The sequence below is a fragment of the Natator depressus genome, chromosome 3, assembly GCF_965152275.1.
Source record: "Natator depressus isolate rNatDep1 chromosome 3, rNatDep2.hap1, whole genome shotgun sequence".
NCBI classification, from domain to species: domain Eukaryota; kingdom Metazoa; phylum Chordata; order Testudines; family Cheloniidae; genus Natator; species Natator depressus.
Genome location: NC_134236.1, coordinates 165,109,826 through 165,125,348, shown reverse-complemented (window position 1 = coordinate 165,125,348; position 15,523 = coordinate 165,109,826). Strand labels below are relative to the sequence as shown.

The 15,523-nt window shown below is 39.5% G+C and overlaps 1 protein-coding gene across 1 annotated transcript in view; it reads right to left on the bottom strand.

The window, feature by feature from the left end:
* The window catches only part of USH2A (usherin), a 562,110-nt gene that overhangs the window by 457,368 nt on the left and 89,219 nt on the right, over window positions 1-15,523 (bottom strand). The window contains exons 12-13 of the mRNA XM_074949260.1: window positions 7,346-7,541; window positions 3,057-3,698 (exon numbers count right to left, since the gene is read on the bottom strand). Coding sequence (XP_074805361.1) covers window positions 3,057-3,698; window positions 7,346-7,541 — 838 coding nt within the window. The remainder of the gene's footprint in view (window positions 1-3,056; window positions 3,699-7,345; window positions 7,542-15,523) is intronic.

Genomic DNA, 15,523 nt, shown 5'->3' with positions numbered 1-15,523 from the left:
GCTATGTCGGCAGGAGAGTGTCTTCCGCTGACATAATGTTGGTGAGGACAGCGCTTACGTTGCTGTAATTTGCATCGCCCAGGGGGCTTTTTCACACACCCCGAGTGACATAAATTATATCAACATAAGTGGTGGTGTAGGCCTGCCCTGCGCGGCTGCATGGAAAGTTGTGGTCTCTGGTCAGCGAGAGACTCCTAAATGCCTTCCTGTTGCAAGGCCTCTGCTCAGCACAGGTTCTAAGGCCTGAATGGTTGTGGAGAGTTTGCCCATCCAGGTCAGGGTGGCAGGGAAGTTCGCTGACAGGGCATGTACGTAGTGGACGAAGACAGGTCCAGGACATATACTACTGTACCTGTTTTGTGGCTAGAAGAGGCTTTAATTCTTCAGGGCTGTAAATCCACTGCCTCTCATAGGCATTAAGTTCACATGAGAAGTAAAAAGGGGGTTTCTTCTTTTAAAAAGGGTTGTTCCTGCTTTCCGTACACCACTAATTAAAATAACTGAGCAAACAGTGCCTCCCTCAAGTTTCAATATTTAATTTTAATATTTTTTCATTCAAAAATAAAAATCTATGCAAGAAAACGATTCTTTATAAATCAACAACAAACCAGGAGACCTGAGGTTCCCCCAGTTCTCCCCTTCTTCCATGAAACACAGGTAATTGATCTCCTTTCTCCACGGGGTGAGAAAACAGGGCGAGAAGGCATGAGGATGTGTTGACATTTTGAATCACATCGAAGTGAGAGATTTTTTGAAAGTTGGAGTGCAAATATCTATCTTATTGAGGCTAATTTTAGGTCTCTTACTTGAATTTATTTTAAGTAAATACACTGGGAAATGAGAACACTGAAACAACTTGACTTTATGCTATAAATCATAGAGTAAATTTATTCAGGAAATGGAGTTAAAATAGGTGCATTGTCCCATCAATCTAACCTACCCTTAATATATTTTTACGGTTGCCATTTTTACCTAATTAATTACATGCTTTTAATTAGTCTGTGATGGCTACGGATATGCTTGCAGTACATTTTGTTGTCTTTGGCCTAAGGCAAAGCCAACGGACATGGTTAGATTATTTGAAACCGATTAAATTGCTCCATAGTTCCATAATTTAAGACCACTATTATCATCAGATCAGTTTGTAAACAAATAATATTTTAAAGAATGCATAATCTTTAGAGCTGGGTATTCTTATTATGTTATTATAACTCATTGTGTTATAATTATTAAATACAGGGCTAGTATGTTGTATTAGCAGATTTGGGATTCTCTGGGTTTTTTTAAATAGCTGATCTAGAAACTGCAAGATTAAGTTCAATCATCCAAAGTGATTCATCCACTGGTATGTATTCCTTTCTGCCTTCTTACCGTCCTCTTCCTCCACATTACTCCCCACCTTAAAAATCCCCTCATTTTTACAAAAGTGATAATCTAGTACTGACACCTCAAAGGATCTTTTTCAGATTACTATTGTATATCATCATAATTTCTCCTCCCTCCTTTGAATGTACCCTAATAGCAGCATCTATCATGTGGTCCAGCAAACAGTGCACTGGTCTGGGACTCTGGTTCAGCTGGGTTCTATTCCCAAGTCTATCACTGGTTTGCTGGGTGACCTGGGGTAAGTTACTTCACTGCTCTGTGACTCAGTTTCCCTATCCATAAAATGGGGATATGATATTGGCTCGCTTTGTAAAGTGTTTTGAGATCTACTGATGAAAAGAGCTATATAAGACCTAGGCTAGGTGATATTATTAGGGTCCAAACCAGTTCTCACTGAAGTCAACACAAAACTCCTATTTAATATATGAGTATATTATTATTAAATATGAGTATAAGACGTGGCCCTTCCAATGTTAAGGAATCAAACTCATCTATAAAGCAGTAAACTCAATGCTAATCACTTACATATTTGTATACATTTCTTAGTAAAACAAGACAAATTACTTTCTCATAACAAGATTTTTTTAAAAACAAACAAGTATGTGAAAATATTCCCTCGTGTGCCATGTAGGTTATTCCACATGCTATTCTGTTCATATTTTTAAACCATTATAGATCTACATAAACCCTTGCCTTCACTTTTCAAGGACAAGGGTGGGTCACTGGCTCAGGAAGCCTTGACATCATTCCTCCACCTAGCCCCAGCCTGCTCTCTGATTAAGTGCCTGCTGTAGAGTGTCAGCAGGTCACATAGAACTGGGGAAGGAATGGAAAAAAACACAATAGTGCTATATTTATTAGTATACGTACCTAAAATAATTTAAATTAATGTAAAAAAATACTAATGGAGGGTAAGCTGCATTTTTAACCTATGTTCAAGTTATTGAATGGCATATTAAAACCATTGGGGCTCTAATGTACCTTCTAATGTGCACTGCTACTTTAACAAACTGCCTATAAATATAACTTGAACTAAATCTCTCTCTTTAACACAGATTAGGTTAATAACACATGGGGTTTCATTATATTCACCTGTTTTCTAAAAATTAATAAAAAAATAATTATAATGCTACCCACTATCATGAACTCAGATATAAACTCCATTTACAGTAATGCAGAATGAAATTCTTTAATTGTTTCAATGCACTGATGTACCAATTGCATTTTCAGCTGCTTATAAGGCCAATCCTTGCTTAGCCCTTGTGAGAACCTGCATATCCCCAACATGATGGTGCAACCAGATGCACTTATAGGACAATTTGTTTTGCCAGCCTTCTAAGCTGTTCCTACAAATGTCTCCACAACTTCCTCCATACTAACCACTCATGCATGGAAGACCCTTCCTGAATTGACCTTTGAGGAAACTGTCTTTCAATTCCCTCCTCAAGACCCCCATTTGCTGCAATTCCTATAAGAAATCACCAGTCAAATCAGGAGTAACTTCATTTATGTCTATGGAGATATACAAGTATGGAAAACAAATCTGTATAAATTAGAGGTGAATCAGGGCTAAAGCCCTATCAAAAAGGATCAGTGTAATAAAGGAAAAGACACTTCTGATTTTGGAATACTGCAGAATGTAACAAGAAATTTTCTTCCAGTTTCCTTACCTGATTCACACTGATTACACCTTCTTCCTTGACGATTAGGCAGGCATACACATTGTCCACTAATCTGGTCACAAACCGTTCCTGCTAATGTCCCCAGCGAGTCACAGTCACAAATCTGGCAGCCGAGAAGGTTGCTAATGGTAAGATTGTACATATGAGGCACACACTGATTGCACTGAAGCCCAGTTACACCCGCTTTGCAAGGACACTGTCCTGTTGATTTGTCACACAAAAGAGAGCCATTTACTGTACCTGCATTATCACAATTACATGGCAGACAGGCTAAGGAATTATTTTGTTGTACTTTGTAATACCCATCTAAGCATTCACTGCACTGTCTTCCTCCAGTATTAGGTTTACATACACATTGCCCTGTCGTAGCATTGCAAACCATTCCAGAAAGTGATCCTGCAATATTACAGTCACAAGTCTTACAGCCAGTAGCATCCAGCCCAAAGAAGTTGTCCATGCAGATGTCACACTGAAGCCCTTTGGTTTCTTCTTTACAATTGCACTGCCCAGTAAGAGGGTTGCAGAATTGGTTCAGTGAGCCATAGATATTGCACAGACAAGGCCCACATCCATGTTCATTAAAATTTCTGCTGACTTTAAATCCAAAATTACAACGATCACACTTGAGGCCTGAAGAGAGAAAAAGTTATTAATAAAAGGAGAAAGTCAACAGAAATTCAATACAAACTATATATTTTAGGGTTGTTTTTTTAAAGTTCTTTCCCACCACAATTTTTAATAGCAGCAGCATTGAGGTGGCTGCACAAAACTACAGAAACGTAACAGCTATTTTTTGTATGTTTATATTTCAGAAATAACAGGGTTTTTGTTGGTTTTCATATACAGTTTTTTAGATAGATTTATTTTCATCTCAAGCACATTTTAAAATCTCTGGCAAAAACTAAATGTGATGTAGGTGACGACTTATTACAAGGCCTATCTTCTTAACTACAAGAGATGATACAAAACGGATGGGCAGAACATGTGCTGAGGGCTGTCGACTCATTTTGATGACATATACATAAACACTGCAAATTAGACTAATTTCTATGAGTTTTACTCATCATAATTCAATTTTAATATTGATTACACTTATTTACCAGAGTTTATTGGGAGTCTTTATGGGATACAGAAAATGTTTTCCATAATTCAAGATGAAATAATGCTTTTGTCTAAATATATGATTCAGTTAACATTTACAATACATTAGAAATTAAATTGTTTTTTTCATACTTCATCCTGTAGTTCTGTTAGTTTTGTTTTCAAATTCATTGCTTTATCCCTGCCTTGGGGGTTGCAGCTGAATTTTAGTTTATAACATTTACCTCACAAGAAAACAAAGTAAATTACTATTTGAGAAATGCTATCTCACATGTGTATGTGTAAAAACAGCTAGGAGTCCTTGTGGCACCTTAGAGACTAACAAATTAATTTGGGCATAAGCTTTCGTGGGCTAAAACCCACTTCATCAGATGCATGGTTTTAGCCCACAAAAGCTTATGCCCAAATAAATGTGTTAGTCCCTAAGGTACCACAAGGACTCCTCGTTGTTTTTGCTGATACAGGCTAACGCGGCTACCACTCTGAAGTGTGTATGTGTGTCACTTTTCAGTGGGAAAATCTTTTACTATGATACCATGGTTTAATTGTGGCATCCAGAAAAAGAAAAAACAACTTAGGTCCTAACAAAATATTTCCATTCTTTTAAAAAAATGCATAAATATAATACATTTAGAAACTCATATGTAGAAAAGCATCTCTTGAAATGGTAGAAAATGCATTATATAGATGAATAAAAACTCGAGAACTCCAACAGAAGGCAAGTTCCTTTAACAGTGATGAATGGCTCACCTAAGGCATATCATTTAATTTCAATAAGGAAAATAAAAAAGGCCCACTATTGCTGCAAATTTTAAAAATAACTGTATTGTTAACAAGAATTATGACTCATTTTGAACTATTAAAATTGGTCTACATGGATTCATATCATATCAGTTTTAAAAATATGCGCAGTGCTTATTTGAATATGCCATACATATTCCTGACAGGTAATCTATTCCTAACGATACTGAGGAAGGCCTACAGGGCATCACATTCAATGTTAACAAGTACAGGGGAGTTAGCACGCTTGGCATTTAATTCACATTCTTCTACCTTTTTATTCTAGATGAATGACCTACTTTAATAAAATTATTGGTGCTAATGTATTTTACTGGTGATAGAATCATTAGTAAGATTTAACAGTTGTGTTAACTCTAACAGTTCACGTTCCATAACATTGCAGTACACAGTTACATTTTCTGTTATCACATTTCTTCAGACAAAATGACAACAGACTGAGGTTACTTGTAAACCCAGTTTAAAAAAATAATTCAAATATACATTTTAAAGAGGTAGCTTTTCTTTGTAAAAGTTCACTGCACAGGACTGGTAAATAAGACTTATTTACACATGGTAACAAGGGAAATCAGAATATTTACAGTTAGTTGTGTAAACAATCCTATTGATGTGCTTAACTTTAAGCACAAGTAGTCTCACTGAAGTCAACGAGACAAATGTGCTTAAAGATAAGCATGTACATTCGTGTTTACAGGATTGGGCTTTATGTATCTTCCTCTTCTCCACCCCCCATAGATTTTTTTTTTTTGAGTGAAGAGAAAAATCATCCCAGTTACTTTCATAGATAGTGTAAAAGGTTTGAAATAATTTAAGTAAGCAAGGGTCTGATCCTGCAATCCTTGCACACCCAATTTCTCACTGACATCAAAGCAATTTTGGGAATAGCCAAAGAATCCAAAATCAGGTCCCAAATGCATATGAAAAAAATAGAATATAGAATTGCTAGAAAACTCCTATTTTATTTAATGTAGGAAATTCAATTTAAGATGCATTAACTGTTTGCACTGAAAAAATCAGGTTGTGTTTGATCCTGCAAGGGGCTGAGCACTTCCTGAGAGATGTTGCCCACACTTTAATTCCTATGGTCTACAGTGGGGATTAAAGGCACTCAGCACTCCACAGACAGGAAGCTCAGAATTACCCAGGATGAGATCCTTTTAGGAGGAGCACATTCATGTAGTTATTTATGAGCTTATTTTGGAAATTCCAGCCACAAGAACAAAGAATAATAGCTTGTAAAAATTCACAACAATTCAACCTTTTTGGGCATTCACTTTAACCACACAGCTATCATATTTCTCTCTTACAAAGATATGAGTGGACACTAACAGAGATTTAGAAGTCTGGAAGAAGCAGTTGTTCACAATTTAGTGAATATGAATTACCCAAGATCTGAACACTGAAAGGTATTTTTAGTATCAACATATGATCACGGTTAGTTCAGAAAATAGAGATTACCAATAGTTTGAATGATAAATTGGGATAGGGTTTTTTTGAGCCGTATGTATGGCCTGAAACACGTACAGTTACCATGCAGGGCTCACTTTATCAGGAAATTCTCCTTGCATAATATTCCCATACATCAATATTTCAAAGTGTATTATGTACACTGTGTATTTTGGGCACTTGATAAATTTTGTCCTTATGTGGCTGTGGCTCCCCTCAAATATGATGGAAGTAATAAATTGCTATAATCAAATCTAATTTCTGAAAAATACCTGTGGGAGTAACAAACAAAAAAGCACGTCTTGTAAAAAAAATGATAAATAACACAGAAGGTAGCAGTTTATTATAATCAGCTTGGCATTGAATTACAAAATTAAAATTATGTGGCCCTTGATAACTAAACCTAGCAATGTTCATGATCTGTGGAATAATGTTGACTTATTTTGCATTTCATAGGAACAGTTCAAAGAAATACAATGGAAAAAAATGGAAAGATTTATCACAAAGGACCCTGTAGCACAGCATATTTTGAGGGGGAAAAATCCATTTATTTTGGTCTATTAAGAAAGCTAGCATGGAAACGATTTGCTTAGAACTCATTAAGTATAAAACATTTTGAAAAAGTGCTAATTTCCTAAAAGAAACATTCATGCGGTAAGCAAATTAATATTATTTCTGTGAGTTATTAGTAGGGAGCTATGTGAGCCAATGCAGCTATGGAATAAAGAGACTTCTAAAGGGTTGATTAAACTAAGCTTCAAACTGTAGTTTGATAGAATTATTAAATTAATAATTTTTAGGCAGTTAATTTCATTCAGTTTTTTTAACCTGCCTTCAGCAAAAGAAATTTACAGTATTTTTCAGCTTAGAAATCAAATGTTTTATTTCTAGCAGATAAGAAATGTGGCTGAAAACTCTTACATTACACATACCAATAACATTTGCTTTGCAGTGGCACTGGCCTGAATTTTGGTGACAGGTAATATCTCCATTGACTGTCCCAGAGGTATTACAGTTACAGGGACTGCAGCCATCAGGGTCTGACTGTTGTAGATTGTAGAATCCTTCCTGGCACTGATTGCACTGTCTGCCAGACACATGTCTCTTACAATTACATTGGCCTCCAATCTGGAAAGATACAAATATTATTGAATGATAAACGTATCTATTTTTAGATGATACACTCATTAGCAACAATGGCAGAGGGTATGGGGGAAGACAGAGAAAACTTTAAATGGAAAAGGAAAAAATAGGTCTGTGAAATACATGTATTATTTTACTTGCTGAGAAGAAAAAATAAGATATTAAACAAGCATAAATATAAGAATTAAATTAAAGTAAATCAAAGAACTTTTTGTAGGGTGCAAAAATTAAGAGTTAAACACAGATGTAGTCATAATCTAAGTCTTGAAAACCATGAAGGAGAACCGTCACCAGGCCATGCTTTTCCTCAGCTCCAAAGCATCCTCTGCCATGCCTATTCTTTGCAAGGAGGTTAGCAAACAAACACAGTCTTAACTCACTCCTTAGCCTCAGGGCCACTCCTCCCAGGGGTCTCTGGCACTCCTGCCCCTGGCGACTTTCCAATTTCTGTCAGCTCTGCTCCCTTCGTGGAGCACCAGCCCCATGGCTACTTCCCTGAGCCCCTGCCCCTTCCTCCGTGGACCTACCATAGCAGCCAGCTTCACTCTGTTCATAGAATCATAGAAGATTAGGTTTGGAAGAGACCACAGGAGGTCATCTAGCCCATCCCCTGCTCAAAGCAGGACCAACCCCAACTAAATCATCCCAGCCAGGCCTTTGTCAAGCTGGGCCTTAAAAACCTCTAAGGATGGAGATTCCACCACCTCCCTAGGTAACCCATTCCAGTGCTTCACCACCCTCCTAGTGAAATAGTTTTTCCTAAAATCCAACCTAGACCTCCCACACTGCAACTTGAGACCATTACTCCTTGTTCTGTCATCTGCTACCTCTGAGAACAGCCTAGCTCCATCCTCTTTGGAACCCCACTTCAACTAGTTGAAGACTGCTATCAAATCCCCCCTCACTCTTCTCTTCTGAGGACTAAATAAGCCCAATTCCCTCAGTGTCTACTCATAATGCCTGTGCCCCAACCCCCTAATCATTTTCGTTGCCCTCCACTGGACTCTCTCCAATTTATCCACATCCTTTCTGTAGTGGGGGACCCAAAAGTGGACACAGTACTCCAGATGTGGCCTTACTGGTGCCGAATAGAGGGGAATAATTGCTTCCCTCGATCTGCTGGCAATGTTCCTACTAATGCAGCCCAATATGCCGTTAGCCTTCTTGGCAACAAGGGCACGCTGCTGACTCATATCCAGCTTCTCGTCCACTGTAATCCCCAGGTTCTTTTCTGTAGAACGGCCGCTTAGCCAGCCGGTCCCCAGCCTGTAGCAGTGCATGGGATTCTTCTGTCCTAAGTGCAGGACTCTGCATTTGTCCTTGTTGAACATCATGAGATTTCTTTTGGCCCAATCCTCCAATTTGTCTAGGTCACTCTGGACCCTATCCCTACCCTCCTGCGTATCTACCTCTCCCCACAGTTTACTGTCATCCACGAACTTGCTGAGGGTGCAATCTATCACATCATCTAGAACATTAATGAAGATGTTGAACAAAACTGGCCCCAGGAAAGACCCCTAGGGCACTTTGCTTGATACCAGCTGCCAACTAGACACTGAGCCGTGGATCACTACCCATTGAGCCCAACTATCTAGCCAGCTTTCTATCCACCTTATAGTCCATTCATCCAATTCATACTTTAACTTGCTGGCAAGAATACTGTGGGAGACGGTATCAAAAGCTTTGCTAAAGTCCAGATACATCACGTCCACCGCTTTCCCCATATCCACAGAGAAAGTTATCTCATCATAGAAGGCAATCAGGTTGGTCAGACATGACTAGCCCTTGGTGAATCCATGTTGACTATTTCTGATCACCGTCCTCTCCTCCAAGTGCTTCAAAATGGATTACTTGAGGACCTACTCCATGATTTTTCCAGGGACTGAGGTGAGGCTGACTGGCCTGTAGTTCCCAGGACCCTCTTTCTTCCCTTTTTTAAAGATGGGCACTACATTAGCCTTTTTCCAGTCATCTGGGACCTCCCCCGATCGCCATGAGTTTTCAAAGATAATGGCCAATGGCTCTGCAATCACATCCGCCAACTCCTTTAGCACTCTCGGATGCAACGCATCCGGCCCCATGGACTTGTGCTCGTCCAGCTTTTCTAAATAGTCCCGAACCACTTCTTTCTCCACAGAGGGCTGGTCACCTTCTCCCCATGCTGTGCTGCCCAGTGCAGTAGTCTGGGAGCTGACCTTATTCGTGAAGACAGAGGCAAAAAAAGCATTGAGTACTTCAGCTTTTTCCACATCATCTGTTACTAGGTTGCCTCCCCCATTCAGTAAGGGTCCCACACTTTCCCTAAAACAAAAAAACTTCAAATCCAGACTCCAGCGAGAAACTGTTGAATTGGAATTCATTTGCAAATTGGATACAATTAACTTAGGCTTGAATAGAGACTGGGAGTGGCTAAGTCATTATGCAAGGTAACCTATTTCCCCTGGTTTTTTCCTACTCCCCCCCCCCCCCCCGACGTTCGTGTTAAACCCTGGATTTGTGCTGGAAATGGCCCACCTTGATTATCATACACATTGTAAGGAGAGTGGTCACTTTAGATAAGCTATTACCAGCAGGAGAGTGGGGTGGGAGGAGGTATTTTTTCATGCTTTGTGTGTATATAAAAAGATCTTCTACACTTTCCACAGTGTGCATCCGATGAAGTGATCTGTAGCTCACGAAAGCTTATGCTCAGATAAATTGGTTAGTCTCTAAGGTGCCACAAGTACTCCTTTTCTTTCTGGTTATAATAGAGTTACTCCAGATTTACAAGATAAGAGAAGAATCAGACTGTTTCCATAATTTGCCAGCATTGTAGAATTGATACACCATTGCCTGGTCATTTAAGAAGAATTAATTAACTGCATAGGGCCAAAGCTATTTGCTTCACCCACACATGTAGTTGTATTTACTTCTATGTGAATACTCATGTGAGTGAAGAAAGCAGGATTTGGCTCAAACTGGAGAAACAAAATATTCTAAGACATTAACATTCCTCTTGTAATGCTCTATACTAAAATTATCTCCCATGGAATTAAAAACTTCTTTGACCAAGGTCTTTCTGTTTTTTTACCCCAAATCCAACGCCAAACTAGAACAAAGGATGAGGATTGAGGTGGCTGGGTCAAAGCTACAAAAATATTCCATGTAAAGTATACTTTCTATTTATTTAGATCCTCCAATCTGTACAGTGTAGATCTAAGGATCATTAACCTGAGTGAGAGAAAATACAGCATCTCTAGGCCTGATAGTAAATATTGGATGCAAAAACTGTGCCTGAAGGTTATATCCAAGCACATTCCAAAAGAAAATCGTACGTTATACTATACAGTAGAACCTCTTTGTATTGATGACAGACACCTATTGTGGATTACCAAATTTTACAGGGGAAAAAAAACAACAACATGATTAGAAACCAAGGATACTGCATGAAATAAATGTACAGCAAAACCTCATCAAGCTGTATCAATTACAGAGGAGTCCCATGCAGACTAGTGAAATGTCCAGGGTAGTGAGTGCCAGGAATGGGAAGGAGCACCAGGACCATAGACAAGATTTAAGTGTCATTGACGTGCCAGGTAGTGCCAAGCGGTGATGCAATACTCTCAACATTCAGTGCCAGAAAATGTACACTCAAGAACTCACTTTTAGCAAGGAGAGAGAGAGCCCAAAACAGTAAATACAGGCTCTCCAAGAAAGAGAATATTGGCTGAACATTAGGTGTAATTTAAGTTCTCTCTAGACCAGTCAATACAATCCACTAGAGACCAGATTATAAAGATCTCTTCCTCCTACTGTGGCACTACCTTTCAAAGTTATCCAACACCTTGTAATCAATACAGGAGATTAAAGCCAGGAAACCAGTTAAAACGGTAATCATCGCTCTCAGTAGCTAAACAAGAGGTAATGGAAACTGGGATTTTGAATGAACATATTTAACAGTAGAGGAAGCCTCATCAGGTTCAGTATTATGGGGTCAGAAGTATGGGTATGTGCCTGCAGAAGGTTTCTATAGTCACCCACTGACGTACTTTCTCCCACCCTGATTTTCAAGGTTTTGAAATAGGTGAAGAGGGAAGACGTGTTTGTAGATGAGACAAGCCTCCAGTTTGATTGAGAAGGCACTATTGCAAATTTTCATATATTTCTAAGACATCTTTAAGTGTTCTGATGGAGTCTTACCAAGAAAAGGTCAGATGACAATATACTTTTCTGCTCCCCACTCCTCAAAAAGCAATTGGAAGATCTGTTTTAGCCCCTATTTGTCTTGAATGTATAATTCGTTACCCAAAAATTGTGTTAACACAGAGTTAAGATTGACCAGCAGTGTCAGGAGTCAGCTTCAGCAGTGTCAGTCTCCTAGCAACACATCGAGCATAGCTGACCCCGACAGGGGCTGCTGGATGGACTGCACTTCCTGACTGGTGGAACTAAACTACTGCTTGATCCAGCAGTACCCAGAGCTCACTGGCTGCTCAACATGTTCCATGTCACAGCTGTGCTTAATCCTGTTTCCTGCACCTACTCTTACTTCCATGCAGCCTGTGCCTACCTGCCCACTCTGCTCCTGCCCTCACCCATCCATGATACCCCTGGCTCCACTTCCTGACCACATCTCTTGCTAGCCCATTGCCTCTGGCATTCAGTTTCTGATCCCTGGCTCTGCCTTTGGCTCTAATCTCAGTTACAATCCCAAGTGTCCTGTGGCCCTGATTCTTGACTCTAGCTCAACACTCTGCTTTAAACCCCAAGCCTGGCCACCCTCATGGCTCTAACCATTAAGCCTGAACACCCACATCCTGGTCATGATCCTGACCCTGACAAGCAGTGCCTCTTATCCTTCCAGAACATCAAATGCATCTACACTTAAGCCTCTGAAAACCAGTAACTACAGAGTTAAGGTACATACCAGCCCTGCAAAACAACCTTAACTCAGCCCCCCTGGAGCTGGGAAGAGCCTCTGGAAACAGTTCAGTAAGGGTAAGCATGAGAAAAAACTAAGAATGTGAGCACCAGGTTTCTTTTTGCCATTGGGGATGGTCAGCAGTCTAATGGTATGTCTGACACTGGTCTCCTTGACTAAGTGAGTAGTAAGTGAAGGCAATGTCTCAGAAGGAATCCACAGAACAACAGTGAATGGATGATAATATTTTGGAAGCCTAGGGTGGTTTGTGTGGAGCATGCTTGGTGTTTGAATGTAAGCCAGATGTAGGTAGTTCCTATTCACTATTCCTGATCTAAACTCAAATTTTGTCAGCAAAACGGTGTTGGATTTTGTCATACCGTGTTTAATGTGCTCTGCTACCTGAGTGTTCTGTAGCATCTGCATGGGTAATGTGTTACTCGTATATTGGGGCTCTGCTCAAAGAAAGCAGAGTTAACAATGCATTACAAGGCTGGTGTGTACCCAAAATTTCCTGGCTTTCAGAGATTCAAGTTTGTTTTCCCTTAACGCTATTCCCTGGTTTTCAGAGGTTTAAGTATAGGTCTGTTGATGACCAGCAGAAGCACTACTGGGCAACTTTAACTCAGAGTTAAAATTTCTCAGAAGTGAATTTCCTTTATTTTTGAGGAATGTTAGTAGTGAGGGGGTGTGATTAGGGGGCACAGAAGGTTCCTTGGAACCTCACTGACACTCAGTTAGGAGCTCTGCCCTTCTTCTGGCCTCTCCATGCCTCCAGTAGAGCTACAGGGACGAAGGCAAGTGGTAACTGATAGGCTGTGAGGCGTATATCTACCAGCTGAAGGCAGCAAGGGGGAATTAAGGGAGCACGTGTTCCAGACTGCACTTCAGGAGTTAGTGTAGGGGGAAGGGTCTCTGCACAACCTTCTCCAGCAAAGGAGGATTGCAGAGGTGTGAAATGGCTCATTCTTTCAATAAGAATGGGGGGAGCGATAGCTCAGTGGTTTGAGCATTGGCCTGCTAAACCCAGAGTTGCAAGTTCAATCCTTGAGGGGACCATTTAGGGATCTGGGGCAAAAATTGGGCATTGGTCCTGTTTTGAGCAGGGAGGTTGGACTAGATGACCTCCTGAGGTCCCTTCCAACCCTGATATTCTATGATTCCATGAAGATGTTCTCAGATGAATCAGGAACATGCCAGGGAAATGAATATAGCCTGACACAATAGCTCAGAGGTGTTAACTGACCCATTCATCTCAATGGATGTTCTTGTCCCTCTCCCTAAGTATACCCCGCCCACTGGAGAATACCAGTTTTCAAAATAATCTTGTTATGTACATGCATTTTAGACCAGAATTCATATTAGAGCTATCCAGTAATTTCTGTTATCACCTCGGCCTCTAACATCTCTTGGCAGAGATCATCCTCTCATCATATATCGTCTACTCCCTCAACAGCTGATTCGTCAGATCAAAATGCTTGATCCTTGTGTAATTAAAAACCCACAATGTTCAATAATGCTTCAAATATTATGCAATTTAAATGGTTTTGATACATGTTCTCCCTTAGTTGGTCTTGGTTGTGCATAGGCTAATTTCTGCATCATTTCTTTTTCCTCTTTATTCCATCCTGTACATCACTCCTTCACAAGTTCTCTTCGGTCACCTAGGACCTGATACAACTAAACAGTGAGGATACATAAATAAGCTGCCTTTGTAAGATGGTTTTTCCATGACAATTTTGGGGGATTCTGCCATTCATGAATGTCATGGATGGAAAAATATGAGCTGAATAATGTACATCATAATGCATCTTTTAGTTCCAATGTGTTCAATTGGAGCTATTTATCAAACTACTCAGATATCCTGAATATGTCTGAGAAAGAAAGAAAAGTCACAGTGGTTTATGACAAAAAAATTATATTTATATACATATATATTTCGAAATAATTCTTGTGTCTTATCCATTAGCTAGATTTTCATGGTGCTTTTAAATAATGTATGTAGCTCAGAAGAAGTGCTCCAAAATGTATCCTGAACAATCTCTAAGGAACATATAGCAAGGTAAAGTTCTAAAGTCTGCTATACAGCAGAACTGAAATACATTTACCCTTGATCCTTTGAATGCTCAAGACAGCAATACAGTAAAGAAATCCCCCATATACTGTTCTTAGCATTGCATACTTGAATGTCTTTTAAAGGGAATTAATAGCCATCAGGAGTTCTCAAAGAAGTACATTTCTGAAATATTTTTCTTGCTGCTTGGATATATTTCACCCTGAAATTATGAGCCGCAATTTGTGAAAGGTGCTTGTGGAATCTTTCAGTATATTATATTAGAACATTTTACAAATGCTTACTGAATGGCAAAATGATACATGGTGCTATTCTTCTGTTTATTCTTTTTAGCTCCGTCAATAAAAATATGCAAGCATTAATTGTTTTAAACTATGACAAAACAGTCATTGAATCATAAAAATTAAATACGGAAAAGATCTTTTAGATCATTTACGATAAAATTGTCCAAAGTGCCTGGGACAGTTCTTGGGGCACCCAGGACTGTGAGTCACTTTGTTACCCCCTGCTTCCAGTGTGAGGGGGTCTTGCCTGTGCCTTGCTGGCTATTAGTTCCCTAACACCTCCAGCATTTCAGTCACTCAAGCACTCTTCTCCGGGCTATGCCAGCCCTGTCTCTGCCTTGCAGGTTAACAATAGGTGCACCACAGTCCCCACATCCCTTTGAAGCATTCCACTGTGATATCTAGCCCCTGACACTGGTTACTCAGAGAAATCCCAAATCCCCTGCCCCCAAGGGTGCAGTGTACCTCTAATTTACCAGTTTCACCTTAAATTACTGCTCCTGTAAACCACACAGCACTTGTGGACACTTATAAGAAATAAAAAGCAAGTTTACTTAACAAAGGAAAGTTAACTAAAAACAAGAGAGAGTTGTGGAAACAAATGATTAGAATACCAAAAAAAATCATAAACCCACAAAAGTTGGCTCTACACATTAATAGTTACCTTTCCTATCTATTAAAGTAGGTTTTCCGCCCAGCATTCAGTCTG